The 23,501-nt window shown below is 40.9% G+C and overlaps 1 protein-coding gene across 1 annotated transcript in view; it reads right to left on the bottom strand.

Annotated features, from left to right (window-relative positions):
* Positions 1-19,606: 19,606 nt before the first annotated feature.
* LOC306846403 (activated CDC42 kinase 1-like) overlaps positions 19,607-23,501 on the bottom strand; it is a gene marked incomplete at its 3' end in the record, with an annotated part of 38,170 nt that continues 34,275 nt past the window's right edge. The window contains exons 12-14 of the mRNA XM_079379770.1: positions 21,073-22,469; positions 19,951-20,046; positions 19,607-19,738 (exon numbers count right to left, since the gene is read on the bottom strand). Of these exons, the coding sequence (XP_079235896.1) occupies positions 19,607-19,738; positions 19,951-20,046; positions 21,073-22,469 (1,625 nt within the window). The remainder of the gene's footprint in view (positions 19,739-19,950; positions 20,047-21,072; positions 22,470-23,501) is intronic.

Genomic DNA, 23,501 nt, shown 5'->3' with positions numbered 1-23,501 from the left:
GCGAATACTTGAACACTGTTGTCTAGTGCAGAGTAATAGAGCGATTAAATCTGGCTTTAGCATTTTTGAGCAAAAGGGTTTCCCCATATGCAATGTCAAGAGACCGACTACAACCCGAATTCCAGAAATGTTGGGATTTTTTTTTTTGAATAAAATGAAAACTAAAAGACTTTCAAATCACATGACCCAATATTTTATTCACAATAGAACACAGAGTGTGTTTAATGTTTAATGTTTAAACATGAGAAATTTTACGCTTTTATCCATTAAATTAGCTCATTTCAAATTTGATGCCTGCTACACGTCTCAAAAAGGTTGGCAAGGGGCAACAAAGGGCTGAAAAGGCAAGATATTTTGAAAAGATTCAGCTGGGAGAACATCTAGCAAGTAATTAAGTTCATTCACATCAGGTCTGTAACATGATTACTATAAAAGGGATGTCTTAGTGAGGCAGAGTCTCTCAGAAGTAAACGTCAATGACTAGAGGCTCTCCAATCTGTGAAAGATTGCGTAAAAAGATTGTGGAATACTTTAAAAACAACGTTCTTCAACGTCAAATTGCAAAGGCTTTTCATCTCATCATCTAAAGTGCATAAGATCATCAAAAGATTCAGAGAAACTGTATCATAAGCGACAAGGCCGAAGACCTTTGTTGGTTGCCCGTGGTCTTCGGGCAATCAGACGACACTGCATCACTCATAGGCATGATTCTGTCATTGACATTACTAAATGGGCCCAGGAATACTTGCAGAAACCACTGTCGGTAAACACAATCTGCCGTGCCATCTGCAGATGCCAACTAAAACTCTATCATGCAAAAAGGAAGCCATATGTGAACATGGTCCAGAAGTTGATGAAATGAAGCAGATGAAACTGAAATTTAGCTCTGTGGCTAATTCTGGGGTAGTTTTCTGACCGTCTATTGTCCCTGTCAAATAATGAATAAAATAAACATAAAATAAAGTTCCATCGTGTCCTGTGGGCCAAGGCTCATTTAAAATGGACTGTTTCAAAGTGGAAAAGTGCTCTATGGTCAGACGAGTCCAAATATGACATTCTTGTTGGAAATCACGGACGCCGTGTCCTCCAGGCTAAAGAGGAGGGAGACATTCCAGCATGTTATCAGTGTTCAGTTCAAAAGCCAGCATCTCTGATGCTCTGGTATGAGGGTGTATAAGTGCATATGGTATGGGCAGCTTACATGTTTTGGAAGGCACTATGAATGCTGAAATGTATATAAAGGTTTTAGAGCAACATATGCTCCCCTGCAGATGACTTTTATTTCATGGAAGGCCTTGTGTATTTCGGCAGGACAATCCAAAACCACATACTGCAGCTATTACAACAGCATGGCTTTGTAGTAGAAGAGTCCGGGTGCTGAATTGGCATGCCTTTAGTCCAGATCTTTCACCTATAGAGAACATTTGGTGCAACCTTTAAACGTAAAATACTTCAAAGACGACCACAACCTCTTCAGCAGCTGGTAACCTATATTAGGCAAGAATGGGAAAAAATTCCAACACGAAAACTCAAGAAACTCACAAAATCGAAGCCCAGACGTCTTCAAACGATGCTGCACCATGGTAAACATGTCCCTGTTCCAACTATTTTGAGACCTGTAGCAGGCATCAAATTTGAAATGAGCTCATTTTGTGCATACAATTGTAAAAATATCTCAGTTTAAACATTTGTTATGTTATCTATGTTCTATTGTGAATAAAATATTGGCTCATGTGATTTGAAATTCTTTTAGTTTTCATTTTATTCAAATTTTAAAAAAGGGAACAGACAGAGGGACAATAGGGACAGAGAATACACTTCACAATCCATGTCCGGAGTGTCTATTTACACTAAGTGCAAATAGCCCACCTTGTTGGCAAAGGCTATTTACACTAATACTATTACACTACACTATTTAAGAGTCTGAACACTTTCTGAAGCTAGTTTATTTTTTTATTTTAAATATTAATGTTTCAAAGAACAGTGAAGACAATTCAATATCGGAGTTAACTTGTGAGTTTCTGAAGATCCTATCTATAATAGGCCCTATGTGTTGTTTTATCCAATGGTGAAAAACAAAACAAAAACAAAAAAAGTTTTTGTATTTGAATTTAGATTACAATAATGTGCAGTTTGGTTAGAAGTAACACATCAGGTGTAACTGTATCTTCACCCTGTTTCCAGTTGGATTTTGACTTGGAAATCTGATTTATAATGTATATTACAAAGAGCTGGGCTGAATTGCTTGAAAGAGGGAAAGAGAGATTATATAAGTAAATCTTGTTACCATTTTCAAAAATGCAGCACAGCAAAAACAATTTCTCAGGGGTTCAGTGGGGCATTCTGCAAATAAGATGGTTTGTGCATGTTGTAATAATCAGTGTGACAGGTAGTAATAATTTGCTGGGGTGTTGGGACACTGAACAATAGCCCAGAACAGGAAGATGAATGGTCTAAGGCTCTGAGAACCTAATCAACGAGCAGCCAAAGCAGTATATTTACAGAAGCAGAGACCTCACAAAAGACTGTCCTCTACAGATGCATTTTAAAGGCTTGTTTGATACTTCATGTGGGTCCTTGTGTTATGTACAGTCACAAAAACATACAAGTATTGACTCCTAAATCAATGTACAATATTCTTCATAAATATCAGTTTTTCCCTGAGGATCTGAAAACGAATTTAGCAAATGCCACAAAAGTGTGCGCTTCGCATTTTCTTTATTCCAGTGATCATTCGTCAATTTGTCTTAGTTATAAAGGAATAGTTCAACCAAAATTAAAATGTAAAAAACAAAGGTAAATATTTTGAAGAATGCCACAAAATGTAAACTGTATTATCGCACAGCTCTGCATACATGAAGTTGGATATATAGCCAACTTTATCCCAGAACACTCATGTAAAGCGATATATACTATATAGCAAATAAACTTTTTTGTAACCATACCCAATGGGATGCACAGAGGAATTATTAATCTCTATCACTTAACTAAAACAACCAATTCATATAATTTAACACACTAGTTCAGAGATATGTGGTTGGGGGAAAGCAGTTTCTCCATTATCAACAAGTCCTTAGTTAAATCAAAGATTAATATAAATACACCCCTGTCAGTTAATGAAAGAGTTAATGAAAATCACTACTTCCAGAAAATTAATAACCAAACTACATAAACCTATATGAAACGCCAATAAACATAATAGCACCACCAATGCCCAAATGGAAAATAGTCTTGGCTTTCTCCCCCATCGAATTCTGGAAGAAAATTTGTAACACCACCTTTTCTATGACCTTTTCTTCCACATGGATCTGTCATTTTATTTGTTTAGGATAGTGATAAACATTCCACTATTATGGACTTTAAAATCTCATCTCTTTGTTTACTTGATGACACCATAGAAGTCAATAATCTCTCTCCTCATTTCTCCAACTATCGCCAAGATAGTTGATTCATTTTATATGGTCGTGTTCTGAGAGACTGTGCTGCACAGCTGAGAGATGTGCTTACAGATATCTTCAACACCTCGCTGAGCCAGGCAGTCGTCCCCACATGTCTCAAATCCACAACAATCATACCGGTGCCAGAGAAATCACCTGTGTCCTGTCTAAATGACTACCGTCCCATAGCACTGACTCCAATCATGATGAAGTGCTTTGAGAGGTTAGTCATGCACAACATCAAAACCAGCCTCCCCAACACACTCGACCCGCTCCAGTTTGCATACCGTCCAAACCGCTCTACGGACGATGCAATTTCCTCCACCCTCCACCTGGCTCTTACCCACCTAGAAAATAAGGACTCCTATGTTAGAATGCTGTTCATTGACTTCAGCTCGTCATTCAACACAATAATCCCACAACAGCTCATAAATAATCTAAACCGGCTGGGCCTTAACAATTCCCTGTGTAATTGGATCCTGGACTTTCTAACCGGAAGACCTCAGTCAATCTGTGTCGGCCACAACACCTCGAGCTCTACCACACTGAGCACAGGGGCCCCACAAGGCTGTGTGCTCAGCCCGCTGCTCTTCACACTGCTGACCCACGACTGCACTGCCAAGTTCAGCTCCAACCACATCATCAAGTTTGCTGATGACACAACAGTGGTAGGTCTCATCAGCAAGAACAATGAAACGCACTACAGAGAGGAAGTGGCACAGCTGACTGAATGGTGTGGCAATAACAATCTGTCTCTCAATGTGGAGAAGACAAAGGAGGTTGTGATGGACTTTAGAAGAAACTCCGTTGACCACCTCCCACTGACCATCGACAGCTCGACTGTGGAGAGAGTCAGCAGCACTAAATTCCTGGGGGTGCACATCACAGAGGATCTCACCTGGACCACCAACACCATGTCACTCTCCAAAAAGGCACAACAGCACCTACACTTTCTCCGCCGGCTGAAAAGAGCAAGTCTCCCTCCAACCATTCTCAACACATTCTACAGAGGCACCATTGAGAGTGTGCTGACCAGCTGCATCACTGTCTGGTACGGGAACTGCAGTGCTGCTGACCGCAAGACCCTCCAGAGGACAGTGAACACAGCTGGAAAGATCATCAGTGCCCCTCTCCCCTCCATCCTGGACATTTTCCTTACACGATGCTCCAGCAAAACCAACAGCATCGTGAAGGACTCTACCCATCCCTCCCAGTCTCTTCCAGCTCTTACCATCAGGAAGACGGTACCGGAACATCAGAGCCCACTCCACCAGACTGCTCAACAGCTTTTTCCCCCAGGCTGTGAGAGCCCTGAACTCAAATCACCCCGCCCCCCTCTGAAACCCCATGCAAACCCCTACTTCCTGAAACATGGACTTTATTTCAGTAATACCATTCAAAAAGGGAAACTTGTATATTAGATTCATTCATTACACACAGACTGATATATTTCAAATGTTTATTTTCCTTTAATTTTGATGATTATAACTGACAACTAATGAAAGTACCAAATTCAGTATCTCAGAAAATTAGAATATTGTGAAAATGTTCAATATTGAAGACACCTGGTGCCACACTCTAATCAGCTAATTAACTCAAAACACCTGCAAAAGCCTTTAAATGGTCTCTCAGTCTAGTTCTGTAGGCTACACAATCATGGGGAAGACTGCTGACTTGTCAGTTGTCCAAAAGACGACCATTGACACCTTGCACAAGGAGGGCAAGACACAAAAGGTCATTGCTAAAGAGGCTGGCTGTTCACAGAGCTCTGTGTCCAAGCACATTAATAGAGAGGCGAAGGGAAGGACAAGATGTGGTGTGGTAGAAAAAAAGTGTACAAGCAATAGGGATAACCGCACCCTGGAGAGGATTGTGAAACAAAACCCATTCAAAAATGTGGGGGAGATTCACAAAGAGTGGACTGCAGCTGGAGTCTTCAAGAACCACCACGCACAGACGTATGCAAGACATGGGTTTCAGCTGTCGCATTCCTTGTGTCAAGCCACTCTTGAACAAGAGACAGCGTCAGAAGCGTCTTGCCTGGGCTAAAGACAAAAAGGACTGGACTGCTGCTGAGTGGTCCAAAGTTATGTTCTCTGATGAAAGTAAATTTTGCATTTCCTTTGGAAATCAAAGTCCCAGAGTCTGGAGGAAGAGAGGAGAGGCACATAATCCACGTTGCTTGAGGTCCAGTGTAAAGTTTCCACAGTCATTGATGGTTTGGGGTGCCATGTCATCTGCTGGTATTGCTCCATTGTGTTTTCTGAGGTCCAAGGTCAACGCAGCCGTCTACCAGGAAGTTTTAGAGCACTTCATGCTTTCTGCTGCTGACCAACTTTATGGAGATGCAGATTTCATTTTCCAACAGGACTTGGCACCTGCACACACTGCCAAAGCTACCAGTACCTTGTTTAAGGACCATGGTATCCCTGTTCTTGATTGGCCAGCAAACTCGCCTGACCTTAACCCCATAGAAAACCTATGGGGTATTGTGAAGAGGAAGATGCAATACGCCAGACCCAACAATTCAGAAGAGCTGAAGGCCACTATCAGAGCAACATGGGCTCTCATAACACCTGAGCAGTGCCACAGACTGATCGACTCCATGCCACGCCGCATTGCTGCAGTAATCCAGGCCAAAGGAGCCCCAACTAAATATTGAGTGCTGTACATGCTCATACTTTTCATGTTCATACTTTTCAGTTGGCCAACATTTCTAAATATATATATTTTTTGCATTGGTCTTAATTGATATTCTAATTTGTGAGATACTGAATTTGGGACTTTCATTAGTTGTCAGTTATAATCATCAAAATTAAAGGAAATAAACATCTGAAATATATCAGTCTGTGTGTAATGAATTAATCTAATATACAAGTTTCACTTTTTGAATGGTATTACTGAAATAAACTTTTTCATGATATTCTAATTTTATGACCAGCACCTGTATATATAGTATACTTATAGTTAAATCTGTCAGTAGGTTAGTTGTGTATAGGTTTACAGTGTTTTTTACTTCATTGCACGACATTTCGTTCCACTGTATGTCCCCACATGTAGCGGAATGACAATAAAGCTCAACTTGACTTGATTTTATTCAAATTTAAAAAACGTCCCAACATTTCCAGAATTCGGGTTGTACATATTAGATAGATAGATCGATCTTCTGCCGCAGACCAGAGTTTGACGCCTGAGCCCCTGAGCCACATGTGAGTGCCACCTCCTACCATGAAGTCAGGGCTTGTCAACATGTCCGTCCCAGAACTAGAGCCAGTTGCTACTTAAATCCCGAGGCTGGAGGCTTTCACTGTCAATCAGAATCAGAATCAGAATGAGCTTTATTGGCCAAGTATGTTTACACATACAAGGAATTTGTTTTAGTCACAGAAGCTCCACAGTGCAACAGAGGGACAGCAACAGGACAGGACACAGATATTAAAGAATAATACAAATATCCAAATAGGCAATGTACAAAACAGCAAAAAAAACAATATATAATATAGGCAATTATGTGTGTACAGGTCTGATATGTGCAAATTTGAATTGAAAAAATTAGATAAATGAAAAAGCAAGCAAGTGTGGTGAATAAATAATAGAGTTGTGTGTTCCACGTTTTATTGTCAAGTGTTCATGAGATGGATTGCCTGAGGGAAGAAACTGTTTCCGTGTCTGGTCGTTCTGGTTCTCAGAGCGCTGTAGCGTCGACCAAACGGTAAAAGTTCAAAGAGGGAGTGTGCTGGATGTGAGGGGTCCAGAGTGATTTTACCAGCCCTTTTGCTCACTCTGGATAAGTACAGTTCTTGGAGAGTGGGGAGGGTTGTACCAATGATTCGCTCAGCAGTCCGAACTACTCTCCGTAGTCTTCTGAGGTCAGATTTGGTAGCTGAGCTGAACCAGACAGTTATTGAAGTGCAGAGGACGGATTCAATGACGGCAGAGTAGAATTGTTTCAGCAGCTCCTGTGGCAGGTTGAACTTCCTCAGCTGGCGAAGGAAGTACAACCTCTGCTGGGCCTTTTTCACAATAGAGTGAATGTGATTGTCCCACTTCAGGTCCTGAGAGATGGTGGTGCCCAGGAATCTGAATGACTCCACTGCAGTCACAGTGCTGTTCATGATGGGGAGTGCAGGGGGTTTCTCCTGAAGTCCACGATCATCTCCACAGTTTTGAGCGTGTTTAGCTCCAGGTTGTTAAGACTGCACCATACAGCCAGCTCCTTAACCTCCTGTCTGTAAGCAGACTTGTCACCATCCTGAATGAGGCCGATCAGTGTGGTGTCATCTGCAAACTTCAGGAGCTTGACAGAGGGGTCTTTAGATGTGCAGTCGTTGGAGTAGAGGGAGAAGAGCAGTGGGGAGAGAACGCAGCCCTGAGGAGCTCCAGTGCTGATGGTACGAGTGCTGGATCTGGATTTACCAAGCTTTACTAACTGCTGTCTGTCTGTCAGGAAGCTGGTGATCCACTGACAGATGGCGGTGGGGATGGAGAGCTGAGACAGTTTATTCTGAAGGGTGTCTGTGATAATGGTGTTAAAAGCGGAGCTGAAGTCCACAAACAGGATCCTCACATAAGTCCCTGGTGTGTCCAGATGCTGCAGGATGAAGTGCAGTCCCATATTGACAGCATCATCCACAGACCTGTTTGCTCTGTAGGCAAACTGCAGGGGGTCCAGTAAGGGTCCAGTGATGTCCTTCAGATAAGCCAAAAAAACAGTCTTTCAAATGATTTCATGGCCACAGACGTTAGAGACTTTGGGACGGGGATGATGGTGGAGCGTTTGAAGCGTGAAGGGACTACGCACAGCTCCAGTGATCTGTTGAAGATCTGTGTGAAGATGGGGGCCAGCTGAACAGCACAGGTATTTAGGCAGGCTGGTGACACACTGTCTGGGCCTGGTGCTTTCCTTCTTTTGTTCTTTCTGAAGACCTGGCACACGTCATCTTCACTGATTTGAATTGTAGGTGTGGGGGAGAGGGGGGTTGCTGGAGGTCTTAATGGTTGTGTGGAGAGGTGTTCAGGGAGGGTGTGGGTTGTTTTTTTCAAATCGTCTGCCAGTTGTTGATTGGGCAGTCGTGGCCTAATGGCTAGAGAGTTGGACTTGTAACCCGAAGGTCGTGGGTTCGAGTCTCAGGTCCGGCAGGGATTGTAGGTGGGGAAGTGAATAACCAACACTCAATACCACGACTGAGGTGAGACCCTTGAGCAAGGCACCGATCCCCAACTGCTCCCCGGGCGCTGCAGCATTGGCTGCCCACTGCTCCGGGTAGGGCTGCACGATTCTTGCTAGAATGTGAATCACGATTTTTCTCCATGGGAATTGAGATCACGATTCTCTTACATGATTCTCATTTTTTCCAACCAAAATGTATTGCACTCAAGTACAAACCCCCCCCCCCCCCCCCCAAAAAAAAAAAAAACCCCACAGGACATTCAGTATAATAAAGTGCTGGAGTAACAAAAACTTGTCTCTTTTCTTTATTTTAGACCCCTTAAAGTGAATAATTTTAAAAGCTTTAAATTGTTGAACATAAGAGAACATTAAAAATAATAAGAATATTCACATTCACATGGGGCGTCGGCGTCAATGCCTCTCGTTTACTTTGAATGGAGTGATGTCAAGCACTGCCGAACTGAATTGTGGGTCCCTCGCGTCGCTTCACTGGCATTGCACGCGGCAGAAGTTGAAAACTTTTCAACTTTTCAAGCGCCAACGCAGGCGTCAGCCAATCAGATCGCCTTATGCAAAAACCCTAGCGCAGACGCTAGCCAATCCCATTCATGCAGCACCAGAGAAATATGTGATTGGCTGTTATCACTATGACGGCGTGTCAACACCATGGTCAGAGCCGTTGAGAAACAGAGTTGTGACACTCCCATAGGCTTCCATAGGAACTTAGGAATGCAGAAGTAAAGCGTGTCATGGAGCAGCCAAAAGTTCCAAACAACCGATAGTTTCAGCATTGAAGCCCATTCATTTCAGTGCTTCTCAAGCACAGTCACCAGAAATTTGAGGAAATTACAGCATTTTTTGCCATTTTAACGCATTAGTTTATCTCTCGGAAATCTGACCAGTAGTTGTATTTTATGAGACGCGTTATAGTTAATGTTTATTTTTAGATAATAGGCAGTATATGCTATATTTGCAGTTAGATAATGTGAGAAACACCTTAATAGCGATCATAACCAGATGCTAGTTGATGCTAGTTGTTTTACATCTTTCTGTAATCTTTCTCTCCCTGAAGGAAGTTGAATTAACCCCATTAATTTCAGTATCTTTGGAGCATTTTCACTGGTAAGTTGATGAAATAACTGCTTTTTTAAATATTTTAACGCCTTAGCTGACCTATTCTTGAATAGTAATTAATAGTGGTATTTTCACGTCGTCAGGTTTAATAATGCTTATCGATAGATAATAGCTAATGAGACCATTAGATTTTTATTATATTATTATAGATACACTAGCTACAATAACTAAACTAGTTATCATAACTGTATTAAAATGTGAATAATAGATGACCATAGATGAAGAAATTTATAGTATATAGAAATAAAAAAAATAAAAAATTAATAATATATATATATATATATATATATATATATATATATATATATATATATATATATATATATATATATATATAGTTATACAATAACACATTTTACATACTAATTAGATTGGCGGCGAGATCAAAGCGTGTCGCAACTGTGTTTCTCAACGGCTCTGGTCAGCACCAAGCTTCAGACACGCCCTCCGTCAAGCGTTGATGCTGACGCCCCGTTGAAGCAGCGCTGCGCAGAATGATCACCATATGACATCAAAGTACCGCAAGAGCGATTTGAATGCATAGGATCCGACTGCTTTCTTACCGCTCTCGTGGTACTTTGATGTCATACGGTGATCATTCTGCGAACGCGCCTATTGACTCCGTTTAGGTCTGCCGCCTTGTTACACGTCACGTGAGTGACAGCGGAACGTGGCCAATGAGGGAGAGGAGAAAAGTGATAGAGATTTATGATTGATTGGTGAATTAATAGTGTTTTGTTACTGTGTGAGTGTGACCAATAACGCGTGAATGCAGCATGATCTGAATGCAGGGAAATACACGGAAGTGAATCGCCGTCATTTAGAAATGAGATCGCATTTATGTATGAATCGAGATTTTTTTTCGATTAATTGTGCAGCCCTAGCTCCGGGTGTATGTTCACTACTGTGTGTACACTTAAATGCAGAGCATAAATTCAGAGTATGGGTCACCTGCGCTGATATCTTTCATACCTTTCCACACTGAAGCAAGATCACTGGAATTCCAATTTGTTCCTTAGCTTGTCAGAATAATTCCTCTTTGCCACTCTGATCTCCTTTTCCAGTGTGTATTTGGCCTGTTTATACAAGACTTTATCCCCCTTTCTGTAAGCATCTTCTTTGGCCAGACGGAGCTGTCTGAGTTTTGCAGTGAACCATGGTTTGTCATTGTTGTAGGTTAAAGGAGTCCTGGTAGGAATGCACATATCCTCACAGAAACTGATATAAGATGTTACAGTCTCTGTGAGGTTGTCCAGATCGTTGGCAGCAGCTTCAAAAACAGTCCAATCAGTGAGAGAGAAACAGGCTTGTAAATCCCACTCTGTTTCATTAGTCCATCTTTTAACAGTTCTTAATACAGGTTTTGCAGATTTAAGTTTCTGCCTGTAGGACGGAATAAGATGAACCAAACAGCGATCAGGCCTAAAGCTGCTCGTGGAACCGAGTGATATGCGTCCTTTATCGCTGTTTAACAGTGATCCAGTATATTACTGTCTCTGGTGGGACATGTGATGTGCTGTCTGTATTTTGGCAGTTCGCGGGAGAGATTTGCTTTATTAAAGTCCCCGAGAATGATTAAAACAGAGTCCGGGTGTTGTTGCTCACTCTCTGTGATCATATCAGCGAGTTTCTGTAAAGCTGTGCTCATGTGCCATTGCAGTGGAATGTAGACACTCACGAGAATGAACGAGAAGAACTCCCGCGGCGAATAGAATGGCTTGCAGTTAATGAAGAGCGTTTCTAGATCTGAACAGCACATCTTCTTTAACACAGTTACATCTGTACACCACCTCTCATTGATGTAAAAGCACGTCCCATCGCCATGTTGGGTAGAGAGCGGAGATTTGCCAGATGGATGCTAGACAACGGCATTCGAAATACACGCTGACGAAGCTTCACGAGCGCGCCGGCTCACTTCCCCCGTCTGCGCGACCTCCTGAAGAGTTTGACCAGAGCTACAGCTCCGCCAACTACAATGTCCAGCAAAACGTCCGAGTAGTCAAAATTCGGTAAAAGATTTTGTGGTGTGTTCTGCCGAATGTTCAGCAGGTCATCCCTGGTAAAACTGATCGTATTTGAGTAACAAAAAACAGGAAAAACAAACAAAAACAGTACAAACACTGAAGAGCAATGCACAGTATCTGCCATCTGCGGCGCCACCTTACATCTTACCATCACTGGATTGGCTTCACCGCTGGACTCCACGCCCTTGACTCCTCCTTGGCTCTGTGCTGCCTCAGCTCCGACATAGTCCATCATCACTAAAGCTCCACCAGGTTCCCCTGTCCCTCTGGCTACACCTTGGACTCTCGTCACCCTGGTTTCACCACAGACTTCTTGGCTTCTAGCTGCACCTCAGCTCTCCACCCCTTCGGCTCCACCGGGATCCTCCTTCCCTCCGGTCCCACCTTGGTCCTTGCTCCCTCTGGTGTTCCCCCATTCTACAAGTACCCCATCACCCTGGGTTGTTGTCTCTGCAGTTTTGTGGAAAATTCTGCCTGTTCAGTCCTTGACTTGTATTACTGATGTGTAAGTATTTATTCTCCTTGCGTATCTTCTCTTAGTGGACTAAAATTATCTCCCTAACACCAGTGCAACTGTGACAGAAACGAGGGAAATTAGTACATATAGTATTACATATTTAGTATATACAGTGGGTACGGAAAGTATTCAGACCCCCTTAAATTTTTCACTCTTTGTTATATTGCAGCCATTTGCTAAAATCATTTAAGTTCATTTCTTTTCCTCATTAATGTACACACAGCAGCCCATATTGACAGAAAAACACAGAATTGTTGACATTTTTGCAGATTTATTAAAAAAGAAAAACTGAAATATCACATGGTCCTAAGTATTCAGACCCTTTGCTGTGACACTCATATTTAACTCAGGTGCTGTCCATTTCTTCGGATCATCCTTGAGATGGTTCTACACCTTCATTTGAGTCCAGTTGTGTTTGATTATACTGACTGGACTTGATTAGGAAAGCCACACACCTGTCTATATAAGACCTTACAGCTCACAGTGCATGTCAGAGCAAATGAGAATCATGAGGTCAAAGGAACTGCCTGAAGAGCTCAGAGACAGAACTGTGGCAAGGCACAGATCTGGCCAAGGTTACAAAAACATTTCTGCTGTACTTAAGGTTCCTAAGAGCACAGTGGCATCCATAATCCTTAAATGGATGACGTTTGGGACGACCAGAACCCTTCTTAGAGCTGGCCGTCCGGCCAAACTGAGCTATCGGGGGAGAAGAGCCTTGGTGAGAGAGGTAAAGAAGAACCCAAAGATCACTGTGGCTGAGCTCCAGAGATGCAGTCGGGAGATGGGAGAAATTTGTAGAAAGTCAACCATCACTGCAGCCCTCCACCAGTCGGGGCTTTATGGCAGAGTGGCCCGACGGAAGCCTCTCCTCAGTGCAAGACACAAAAAAACACCTGAAGGACCACAAGCTTTCCTGTAGCTCAAATAGTAGAGCATGGCGCTAGCAACGCTAAGGTCATGGGTTCGATTCCCAGGGAAAGAAAGAGATGATAAAATGTAAAAACTGTAACTTGAATGCAATGTAAGTTGCTTTGGATAAAAGTGTCTGCTAAATGCGTAAATGTAAGATGGTGAGAAATAAGATTCTCTGGTCTGATGAGACCAAGATAGAACTTTTTGGCCTTAATTCTAAGCGGTATGTGTGGAGAAAACCAGGCACTGCTCATCACCTGTCCAATACAGTCCCAACAGTGAAGCATGGTGGTGGCAGCATCATGCTGTGGGGGTGTTTTTCAGCTGCAGGGACAGGACGACTGGTTGCAATCGAAGGAAAGATGAATGCGGCCAAGTACAGGGATATCCTGGACGAAAACCTTCTCCAGAGTGCTCAGGACCTCAGACTGGGCCGAAGGTTTACCTTCCAACAAGACAATGACCCTAAGCACACAGCTAAAATAACGAAGGAGTGGCTTCACAACAACTCCGTGACTGTTCTGGAATGGCCCAGCCAGAGCCCTGACTTAAACCCAATTGAGCATCTCTGGAGAGACCTAAAAATGGCTGTCCACCAACGTTTACCATCCAACCTGACAGAACTGGAGAGGATCTGCAAGGAGGGATGGCAGAGGATCCCCAAATCCAGGTGTGAAAAACTTGTTGCGACTTTCCCAAAAAGACTCATGGCTGTATTAGATCAAAAGGGTACTTCTACTAAATACTGAGCAAAGGGTCTGAATACTTAGGACCATGTGACATTTCAGTTTTTCTTTTTTAATAAATCTCCAAAAAATGTCAACAATTCTGTGTTTTCTGTCAATATGGGGTGCTGTGTGTACATTAATGAGAAAAAAAAATGAACTTAAATGATTTTAGCAAATTAGCTGCAATATAACCGAGTGAAAAATTTAAGGGGGTCTGAATACCTTCCGTACCCACTGTATGTTTATATATCTTTAAAATAATGTTTATATTCTATTATTATGCTAATTGCAATTCATCATTAAAGGGATAGTTCACCCAAAAATGAAAATTCTGTCATTATTTACTCACCCTCATGTTGTTCCAAACCCGTAAGACCTCCGTTCATCTTCGGAACACAAATTATGAAATCTGAGCGCTCTCAGACCCTATAAATGTTTACCCTACTTAGACAGCAAGGGTCCTTACATGATCAAGGTCCAGAAACGTAGCAAGGAGATCGATAAAATAATCCATGTGACATCAGGGGTTCAACCGTAATTTTACGAAGCTATGAGAATACTTTGTGCACAAAAGAAAAAAAACCCCGACTTTATTCAAATTTGTCTCCTTCGCATCACCCTGGTGCCATTTTGGAGAATATCCACTGGACGGAAACTGCGTACGCTCTTCTGTGTTAGCCGCATACTGGATGCAATGTTTTCATTCAAATCAAAGCGTAAATATACATAGAAGATGTATCCACGTGATGCAGCTGAAACAGAAGAGCGTACGCAGTTTAAATAAGAATGAAACCATCTTGAAGTCATCTTGACTTGTGTCATGAAATTTAGAAGAATGTGGATTTGGTCTTGACCCCATTCTGGTTTCAGTCATGACTATAACACTGGTTTATACATTTATCATTAATTGTAAAACATAAAAAAAGAAAAGAAAAAAAAAAGTCAACAATACAAATGCCAATTATTTAATTTAGCCAAAATAAAAATGTTTTATGTATTTCCCCCCCTCACACAACATTAATAAACATTAACATTTATAGCGGTCTTTATATTTGAGCAAGCAGATCATCATACTTTAACAACAAAAAAAAGCCTAAAATGTTAGCTAAAAATACATGGTATTTGGCACTTCATCACTGTAGGGTCTTTCAAAAACCCTCACCAGTCTGGGGAAACTCCATGTTTAAGAGTAAAAAAAGAAAATATTAAAGACACTTACATAGAAAAAGATAAAAAATAATCATTTTAATAAAAAATACATTTATATTATATACTATAAATTGTGCATCATTATGCTTCTTACACATTTAGGATATCAAGGTTCTAATTGTAAAGCTGTTCAGAGCAAACCTTTTGAGCACATAGGTAGACCAGATGGAAAAAAAGAACTAATGAACATGAACAGGAACACATTGTTACTGGGCAACTCACTTCAGTTTTCCTAAAACTATAACAGCATAAAGGTAAGACTAGGACTAGCTTCCACTCTGGACTAAATCTTCAGATGGTCAGCATTGTAGCAGGATGGTGTTTGCCTTTGTAACAAATACTATAAGTCCTATTCTCAGATTGCTAGGATGCAGGAGAGGATGGTAGACAACGTTCCATCATGAACACATCTATGTGGAATCCACACATACGACACTGAGCATTCACAAAGCAAGGTTGCTAACACTCAACCCACACCACTGTTACACTGCTATTCAGTTGTACAGAGAAAAAGGGTGTCGAACTTTTAACATCACTGTGGGTTCATTTGCATAAATTAGTCAGAATTGTGTTATACATTGGTCACTTTTCAAGCAGATCTATTTATATAGACAGGCAGGTTTAAAAAAGAAAAAAAAAACCTTACTGTGGAGTGTTATAATGCCAACAATCACTGACAATTTTATAGAAGCTACTATTTGTGACTAGTGCTGTTCCAGATAACAATGTAAATAACACGTTATAAGTTGTGCTTTGTGGAAAAACAGTCAGTTGTCCAATTTAAAATAAGATGAGCGCAAGAAGACAAGGTTCACTTATTTGTGCTTTGGTGGTCTTTTCTGATTCTGAAACCTTGATTTTTCAAGGTTTTGTCTTTACTTTCAGATTGGAAGCAGCATTGTGCAAATCAACATAAAAACAGTTTTGTGACTTTACTGATGACACCAGCAAAGTCAGTTGGCTTATAAGGAGTGATTCATGAGCAAAGTACAAAAATAATAATACCAAAAATGGCAGAGAGAGGGTCTTAAGTATATGTCAACATGGGTGACAAAAGATGATAGTTCAACATGAAGGTTTTTAACATATACATCAATTCAACACGCATACAACATTTGAACTAGGTCAGGATTCAAGAATTCTTACTGTTATAGGTGACAAACACAAAACAGATTAAATTAAAAAGGCAAATGTAAAGCTGACAAATAATCTGATAAAGACCAACTCAAATCAGATGCATATGTATAACAAAAACATCTGAAAATATATACATAGAGGCTTTCATAAGCCTGTTTATACACCTCTTGTTTGTAAAATTACAAATGAAAAAAAAAAAATCACAAGCAGCACCTTGTTTTCCATCTGTTGCTATCAACTGGAAAATAAAAAGCAGGTTCTTTAAATTTTGACCTGTGAGCGTGAACTCTGTATTGCACCCTAAAGAAAGATTTCAGGAGGAGCACAGTCACTGCCTCATGTATGCACACACTCTCTCTCACACAAGTCAGATCTTGAGGTAAAATGTGCTAGGATAGAGTCCTGGTTGGCCCTCAGTGTTTCCCTCGGTGCTCTCAACCTTCTTTTAGGGCATGAGGCTTTTCCGATGCATCATCGTCTGCAAAAATGGAGAAAAAAAAAAATTGACACAATTCGCACAGCACTTGACAATAGGTAGCTAAACTAATACATACAATATAATCAAAAACAGGAGACAGGAAAAATAGAGGAATTTAAAAATGTGCATTATGATTACACGCTACACAAAAATGCCAGGAAAGCATCTTGAAATGCAGTCCTGCACAAACAAATAGTGAAAGTGTACAAACTTTTTTTTTTTTTTTTAATACTGGCAGCAATAAAAAAATGTGCTGACTTTAGAATAACACACACATGATTTTTTTTTATTTATTTTTTAGTAGACTCAGCCCCCTGTCTGGAAGTTTTCTTACAGCAGAAGTGTCAACAAAAGATTGCAATTGAGCACAGGAACTAAAGCATGCCCTGAGGCATAATCGCTATGTTTATTGACTGAAATTAATTTAGAGTTAATCCAACATCTCTGTACAGGTATGGTTTCAAAAACTGAGGTTCAGGAAAACTTCCCACGGGGAATTCCTCATTTCCTCTGCTTTACTGGTTCAAGGGGTTGATTTCACCTTAGATTACAAACTGTTAGGATCATAGTATGAGCAGTTGTGAGGTGAATTAAATATAGGAGGTCTGGCATAGAATCAGTGTACTGCAAATCCATTTTGGTCATTTGTTCAATGCAAATGGAAGAGTTGGGAACTGGGTACTAAGAACATAAACTTCCTGGAAAATGATTCTACGAATCAGCCGCACAAAAATATCAAACAAATTTGGAGGTTAAATTACCAGTAGGGCGTGCATTGAACAACAAGAGAGAAAGGCTATTTTAAGATTGGAGGCAATAGTGGTCCATTCAATTTATTTTGCTAATACATGACTTAGAACTGTTTTTTTTTTTCATAACAGAGTGCACAGCACAAACCATGTGGAAGATGATTTTTCAATTCAATCAGATTTGGGCCACTTCCATATGTTTTCCTAAATCCAATACTAGTCTGATGTTTTTCAATGCGACCTCAGTTTGAACAGTCATATTGGGAATAATGTGACATACATCACAATTCTGCTCTACAGGAGTATGGTGTCAATTTGAACCCAAATGTATTATGACACAAGAAGAAAATATTTACAAAAAAGAAAAGCAAAATTATCAGAATTTTGAGCAAAATAATGTTTTCTTTTTCTACAGTAATCTGTTCTTTGCTTGTGATTCCAAATGTTGAGCTTTGAGTTTCATGCAGTGCATTTTGGGTTTAACATCTCCATTGGTCTCCTATAAATCAGTGTGGGGAGTGATGTCAGTACTAGGTGACTTTGACTTACTATGGTGTGAATTTGTCTATATAGCTTCATTTGAGTTTAAATTTGCACCTTTTCTGACTTGTATAACACGTATTTGTGAGGCTAAAGAGCCTCAAATTACATTTACAGTCTCAAAGACATAGTTTGCCTTTCACCAAAATTAATCTACAAACATATCTACAAACAGCTATACTTCAGTGCTTCAGTTGTACTTAAGTGACAATTTAAGACAGTTTTATAGGAGATAATTTACTGTACTGCTTTCATTTTTGGTGTGAGAAGGATCCAACATTATAAAATAAAAATTAATTAAAATAATCACTGATCTACATAAAAATAATCACTATAAACTTAAGTGATTATAACCTATATATATATAGGTTATATGTTCTGTTAGTTCTAGTAAAATCTGGGATCCCCAAACACACCACAACTTTAAATCACGACAAAAGTGTGTAGTTGTCTAATGACGAAAGACCACAACTATTAATTTATGGCCCTTTGCTTAATCTGCTAATGAGAAATTACTCTAATTGACATCAATAATAGATACTAAATCAGGTCATTACGTCATGCTGTTTACAACTAATATTAAGTTATTTAGGAACAGTATTTTACTAGCTCTGAGAAAATATAAAATAGACAAATGTGTATCACTGACATTTTCTAGATATGTTGATTACCTGTAATAGTACGGCAGTCCAATGTCTGCCAGCTGTCCACATTCATCTATTCAGCTCATGTGATCACTAGGAAGCCAAAGTCACGAAGTAGTAATGCCACTGCCCACATCGATTTAATCAAAATCGTAATAAAATAGCCATGTGAACATGCACGATTTCTCCACCAACCCCCTTACAGTGCATGTCCACTAGGGTGGTGCAAGTGAGTGGAACAGAGCGAGCATTTGCAGTTCATTCCTATGGGAGTCGAGCTTCATGCCTGCGCTGAGAAAGTGAGGCCAAAGGGTCAGAGATGCTCAACTTTATGCAAATATCTAGCAAAACACACCAGGCGGCAGCCAATCTTTATGAGAAGCAAGTAGTGAAATTTGTCACCAGTGTTTAAAATATGCTGATTATACTCACTTTCTACTGAATTAAGTTCTTAAGTTATATTGTTTACACACTGGATGTATTGTTTACACATTGGATGTAGTTGTTATATGCATGTTAAATATTGCAGTTAAATATTGGACGCGTATTTCATTGTGAATTGGCAAGCTTTGTTTATTGTTTATTAAAATGACACTGCATTTTTACTTTGGGCATTCAGAAAAAAAGTTAACATTTTTCCAATTGCATTTGCATGTATGTATGATGATTATACTGGTCCTGTGGATGCCACTCGCTACAGACACACTGCAAAGCGGAGGTAGCGTTTTGAGTGGCATTAAGTGGAGTTCTGACTCTGCCTCAGTTCTCACTGCCAGTGTGCAATCAGAATGCAGTGAGCCTAAAAAAAAAAAAAGAGCGCAAGAACACAATAGATTGGCTACTGGCTAAATGCTTTTTTAGCGGCCTCCATGTTTTCAGAATCCGGCACTAATGCTTGCAGTGTGCACATAGTTCAAGACCATCCTACCTCAGCTTCACTGAGCCATAGGAGTCTAACAGTTGTATGCTGGCTAACTCCAGATTCCAGTCACACATCTCTAGAATCTTATGACATTCCACCCTTGTCTTCAGGCCCAGACAGAAGAGCTGCTCCACCTGGGCACCAAAAGAAGGGGAAAATGGATAAAAGTAATTTAACTCATTAGGTCCTCCAAGAACATTATGGATATATTTCCAGTCTCTGTATAAGTAATGTGCCAAAAACAGAGGAGGAATAAAATTTACAATGTATTTTTGGGTCTGATTACTTATTACAATTGTATTACCCCAACCAGCCAGTGAATCATGATTACTGTGATGACTGTTACCTTTAAGTAGTGTACAGCCTTCTGTACATTCCAGCTGTGATTCTGTAAAGCCGTCTGACATTCTTCAATTGTTACTCCATGGACAGCCTCCTGCACCTAAACAGGGCAAATACAATAACTATAAATCCATAGACGGTCCTTTAAGGAGTGGCTTTGGGAATAATCAGAGAGAGTAAAGTGAGTTCTGCGGTGCGAATCAACAGTGTATTTAGCTTTTGACATGACTGAATCAAGTTCAAATCTGTACATGTCTGCAAATGCAATACGTGCATATAGCCTCTTCCTAAATATAATTGCCGTTATCTTCTGCCATCTTGGATACATTTTCTCATGGAGCTTACTACTATACATTCTTACTACTTACTACTATACATTCACCCAAAATGATTGTTTAGATCAGGGGTGGGCAAACTTTTTGACTCGAGGGCCACATCAAGTTTTCCATTAAGTGGGAGGCCGCATAATATGTTCATGACAAACATATTAAAAAAAAAAAAGCCGCGCGGAGAGCCGCTTCTGAAACGTGCCGCGGATTGACTGGAGCAGGCACGATCAGCTCCGGTGGCCGCGTCGGAGCGGTAGGACAGTGTAAATCAGGGGTTATATACTGCACTACAGGCTACAGCGCCATGCCATCTATTGGATTTTACTGATATTGCATATTGGAACAACTGCCTCACGGGCTGGATGAAAACACCTGTAGTTTGCCCACCTCTGCAGATTCGTATCATGTTTTTAAAAATCCCTCGCGGGCCGCCACAGGAATGATAGCGGGCCGCAGATGGCCCGTAGGCCGTAGTTTGGACACCCCTGGTTTAGATCAAGCAAGTATGCCTTCATGATGGACCGTTTTTGCCTTAATGGAGTTATCCATGTAGAAAAGGTAGGTTTTGGAAAACTATGATCAGAACTATGGTCCGCCTGCATGCCACAATATAAATAAATGATAATTACTCTGGTCAAAAACCAAGTTCCTATAATTAAGACACTACACAGCCAGCCCAAGCCACTCGTGAATAATTCTGCCATAAAAAGCACATGACAGCTTATACTGGATGTATACACAAGAAAACAACCAGTAATAACATGAATCGGTTTACTATAAATCTCCAAATCTCTTACCAGTTTGACTTTGTCATGGTTGCTGGTGCTGTCAGCCCTGTTAAATGAGCCATCAGAGCTTACTCGGCACAGGCTGAGAGAGTTCTTCAGCCCCCCTCTAAATCCAGAGCTCGTCAGACTGCTGTTGTTATTGGTGGAGAAATTGGACTTGAGATCCCCTTGCTGATGAACCATGGGCTTGACAGTGGCTGTGTTTACCTGCTGCTTTTCCTCACCACTCTCTGCCTCTTTGAAGAACTTATCGTAGCGGTCCAGATACGGAGGCCTCTCAGGCAGGAGGTAGTAGTGCGTGTTGCTGACCTTCTTGCCATCACGTACGATAGGCAGAATGCAGGGCCCTTTGGCTGGCTCCTTATCTTTGCCCTGTGCCAGGATGACCTTGGGAGCAGCATATTTGGGATCGGAAGCAAAGCTCTGAGTAGTTGGCATTAGTTTAGCAGGTGAGGTGGAGAGGTAGGATGGGCCATAGATGGAGGAACCTGAGCAGAGGCTGCTTCGAGTCTGAGGGGATCCCACGTGTGGACTTGGCGTGCGAGAGCCCGACTGAGAGAGAGGATCTCGAGGGGGAATCTGGGGTGGGCGCTCCTTATCATCCTCATTTCCAGAGATTAGAGACAGCTCACCAGACCAGCGAGCATAATCACCACCTGCACGTTTGACTGGACGGGGTGGTATGGGGATACGTGGTGGTATCTGTGGTTTGTCCTCAGAAAAAGTTAGGACTATCTGGCGGTGTGGCTCCAGACTGGGGCTGGTAGAGCTCACAGGTACATTGAGGTGCCTCATACACTCCTGCTGCAGCTCTTGGAAGATTTCAGTAGACTGTGAGAAGGTGCTGGCATTGCTCTGCCTGCAGGGCAAAAATAAATTGTCTTCTACATGAGGCTTACATTCTCCAGTAGGAGTGCAGGACATACGTGGAGAGCATAGTTCATCAGCTCCTCGTTCTGCACTGTTGATGGAGCTTACTTCAAAGTCATCCTCATCTTGTGCTACATCATCATAGGCTGGGGGTGGAGGGAGGGCCCGGGCATCCCAGTCCACCACTGGGGTAGGGTGAAGGGGGCGGGGTAGAGAGCGTGAGGGGCTCTGTGGAGGAGTTCTGTCTAAAATGTTCTCTGCTTCAAGTGCCAGTTTAGCCAGGGTTGGGATCTGAAGCTCCACCACAGGAGAGGGTGAAGGTGTGGCCGATGGAAACTCTTCTCCAAAGTCTATGAGAGAGACTTCTGTGGGAGTGCTGCCCCCTGGGGTCCGCACACTGTATGTGGAACGATCACCTAATTTGGTAGCAGAGACCCAGGCAGCTGGTTTGAGCTTAAGGCCCTTCTTCAAAGAGAGACGCCGAAGGGCTGATAATGTTTGGTTCTCATCCTCAGCAACAGCATCGTAGGAGGGTTCTAGTTACATGACAAAAAAAAAAAAATTATTTGAAGGTTGACTTTTTTTGTATTAAAAACACTTTTCTTTTATTGGTCGGATGAAATATGCTAATTTTTTGAGATAGGAATTTTGGGTTTTCATGAGCTGTATGCCAAAATCATCAATATTAAAACAATAAAAGGCTTGAACTACTTCAGTTGTGTTGTAATGAATCTAATATATAATATATGAAAGTCTAATGTTTATCATTAGACAAATAATGAACTTTATCACAATATGCTAATTTTTTGAGAAGGACCTGTATATGGGGGACCCTAACAAGTACTTTGGTATGATGTCCATTTATTGTATATAAAAACTGATGTTTAAAACTTTTGTTGGAGTCATGAGATTGTTTTATTGGTATATATATTGTATGTATATTTTTTTGGTCTAGTTATATATGGATCATTTTGCATGATTTGCAAATGTATTTGCTGTATTTTGTTATGTTTGAGATATGTATATTTTTTTTTTAAGTTGTTTTTTTTTATCTTCGTGACATTAGGTGCATTACGGTAATACATGTTTAAATGAGCACAGGTGTTGCTTAGTAGCACATGGCACTGAGGAAGTGTTAATACCCCAAAACTTTCTGTACCTTTGCACCTTTTTGCACATATGAAAGTTAACAAGTGCAGTTTCATTGACCCACCCACATTCAAAGTAAAATGAAAATGTAACATGCACAAGACAACGTCTTGTCAGAATGTCTACTAATAACTATGTAATACTTATATAAATTAATGTAACAGCCTTGTAATATGAGCAAAATATGTAAATACATTAAAATGGTACTATTTTGTATGTTATTATAGGCCACCATGTTTGTGGACATAGCACAACATCTAGCAACATAGTTATGCCATCATTCAACTTTCAAGTCAATGAAATGCGGACCAGTTCTTACAGAGATTTGCAGATCCCTTGCAGAGTACCAGCTCTGTAATCAGCATTATTTTTGTAAAAAAAAAAAGGATATTATAGGACCGGCTGTTTACCAAATGTCA

Source organism: Barbus barbus (genome assembly GCF_936440315.1).
Source record: "Barbus barbus genome assembly, chromosome: 26".
Classification (NCBI taxonomy): domain Eukaryota; kingdom Metazoa; phylum Chordata; class Actinopteri; order Cypriniformes; family Cyprinidae; genus Barbus; species Barbus barbus.
This window is presented reverse-complemented; position numbering and strand designations above follow the sequence as displayed.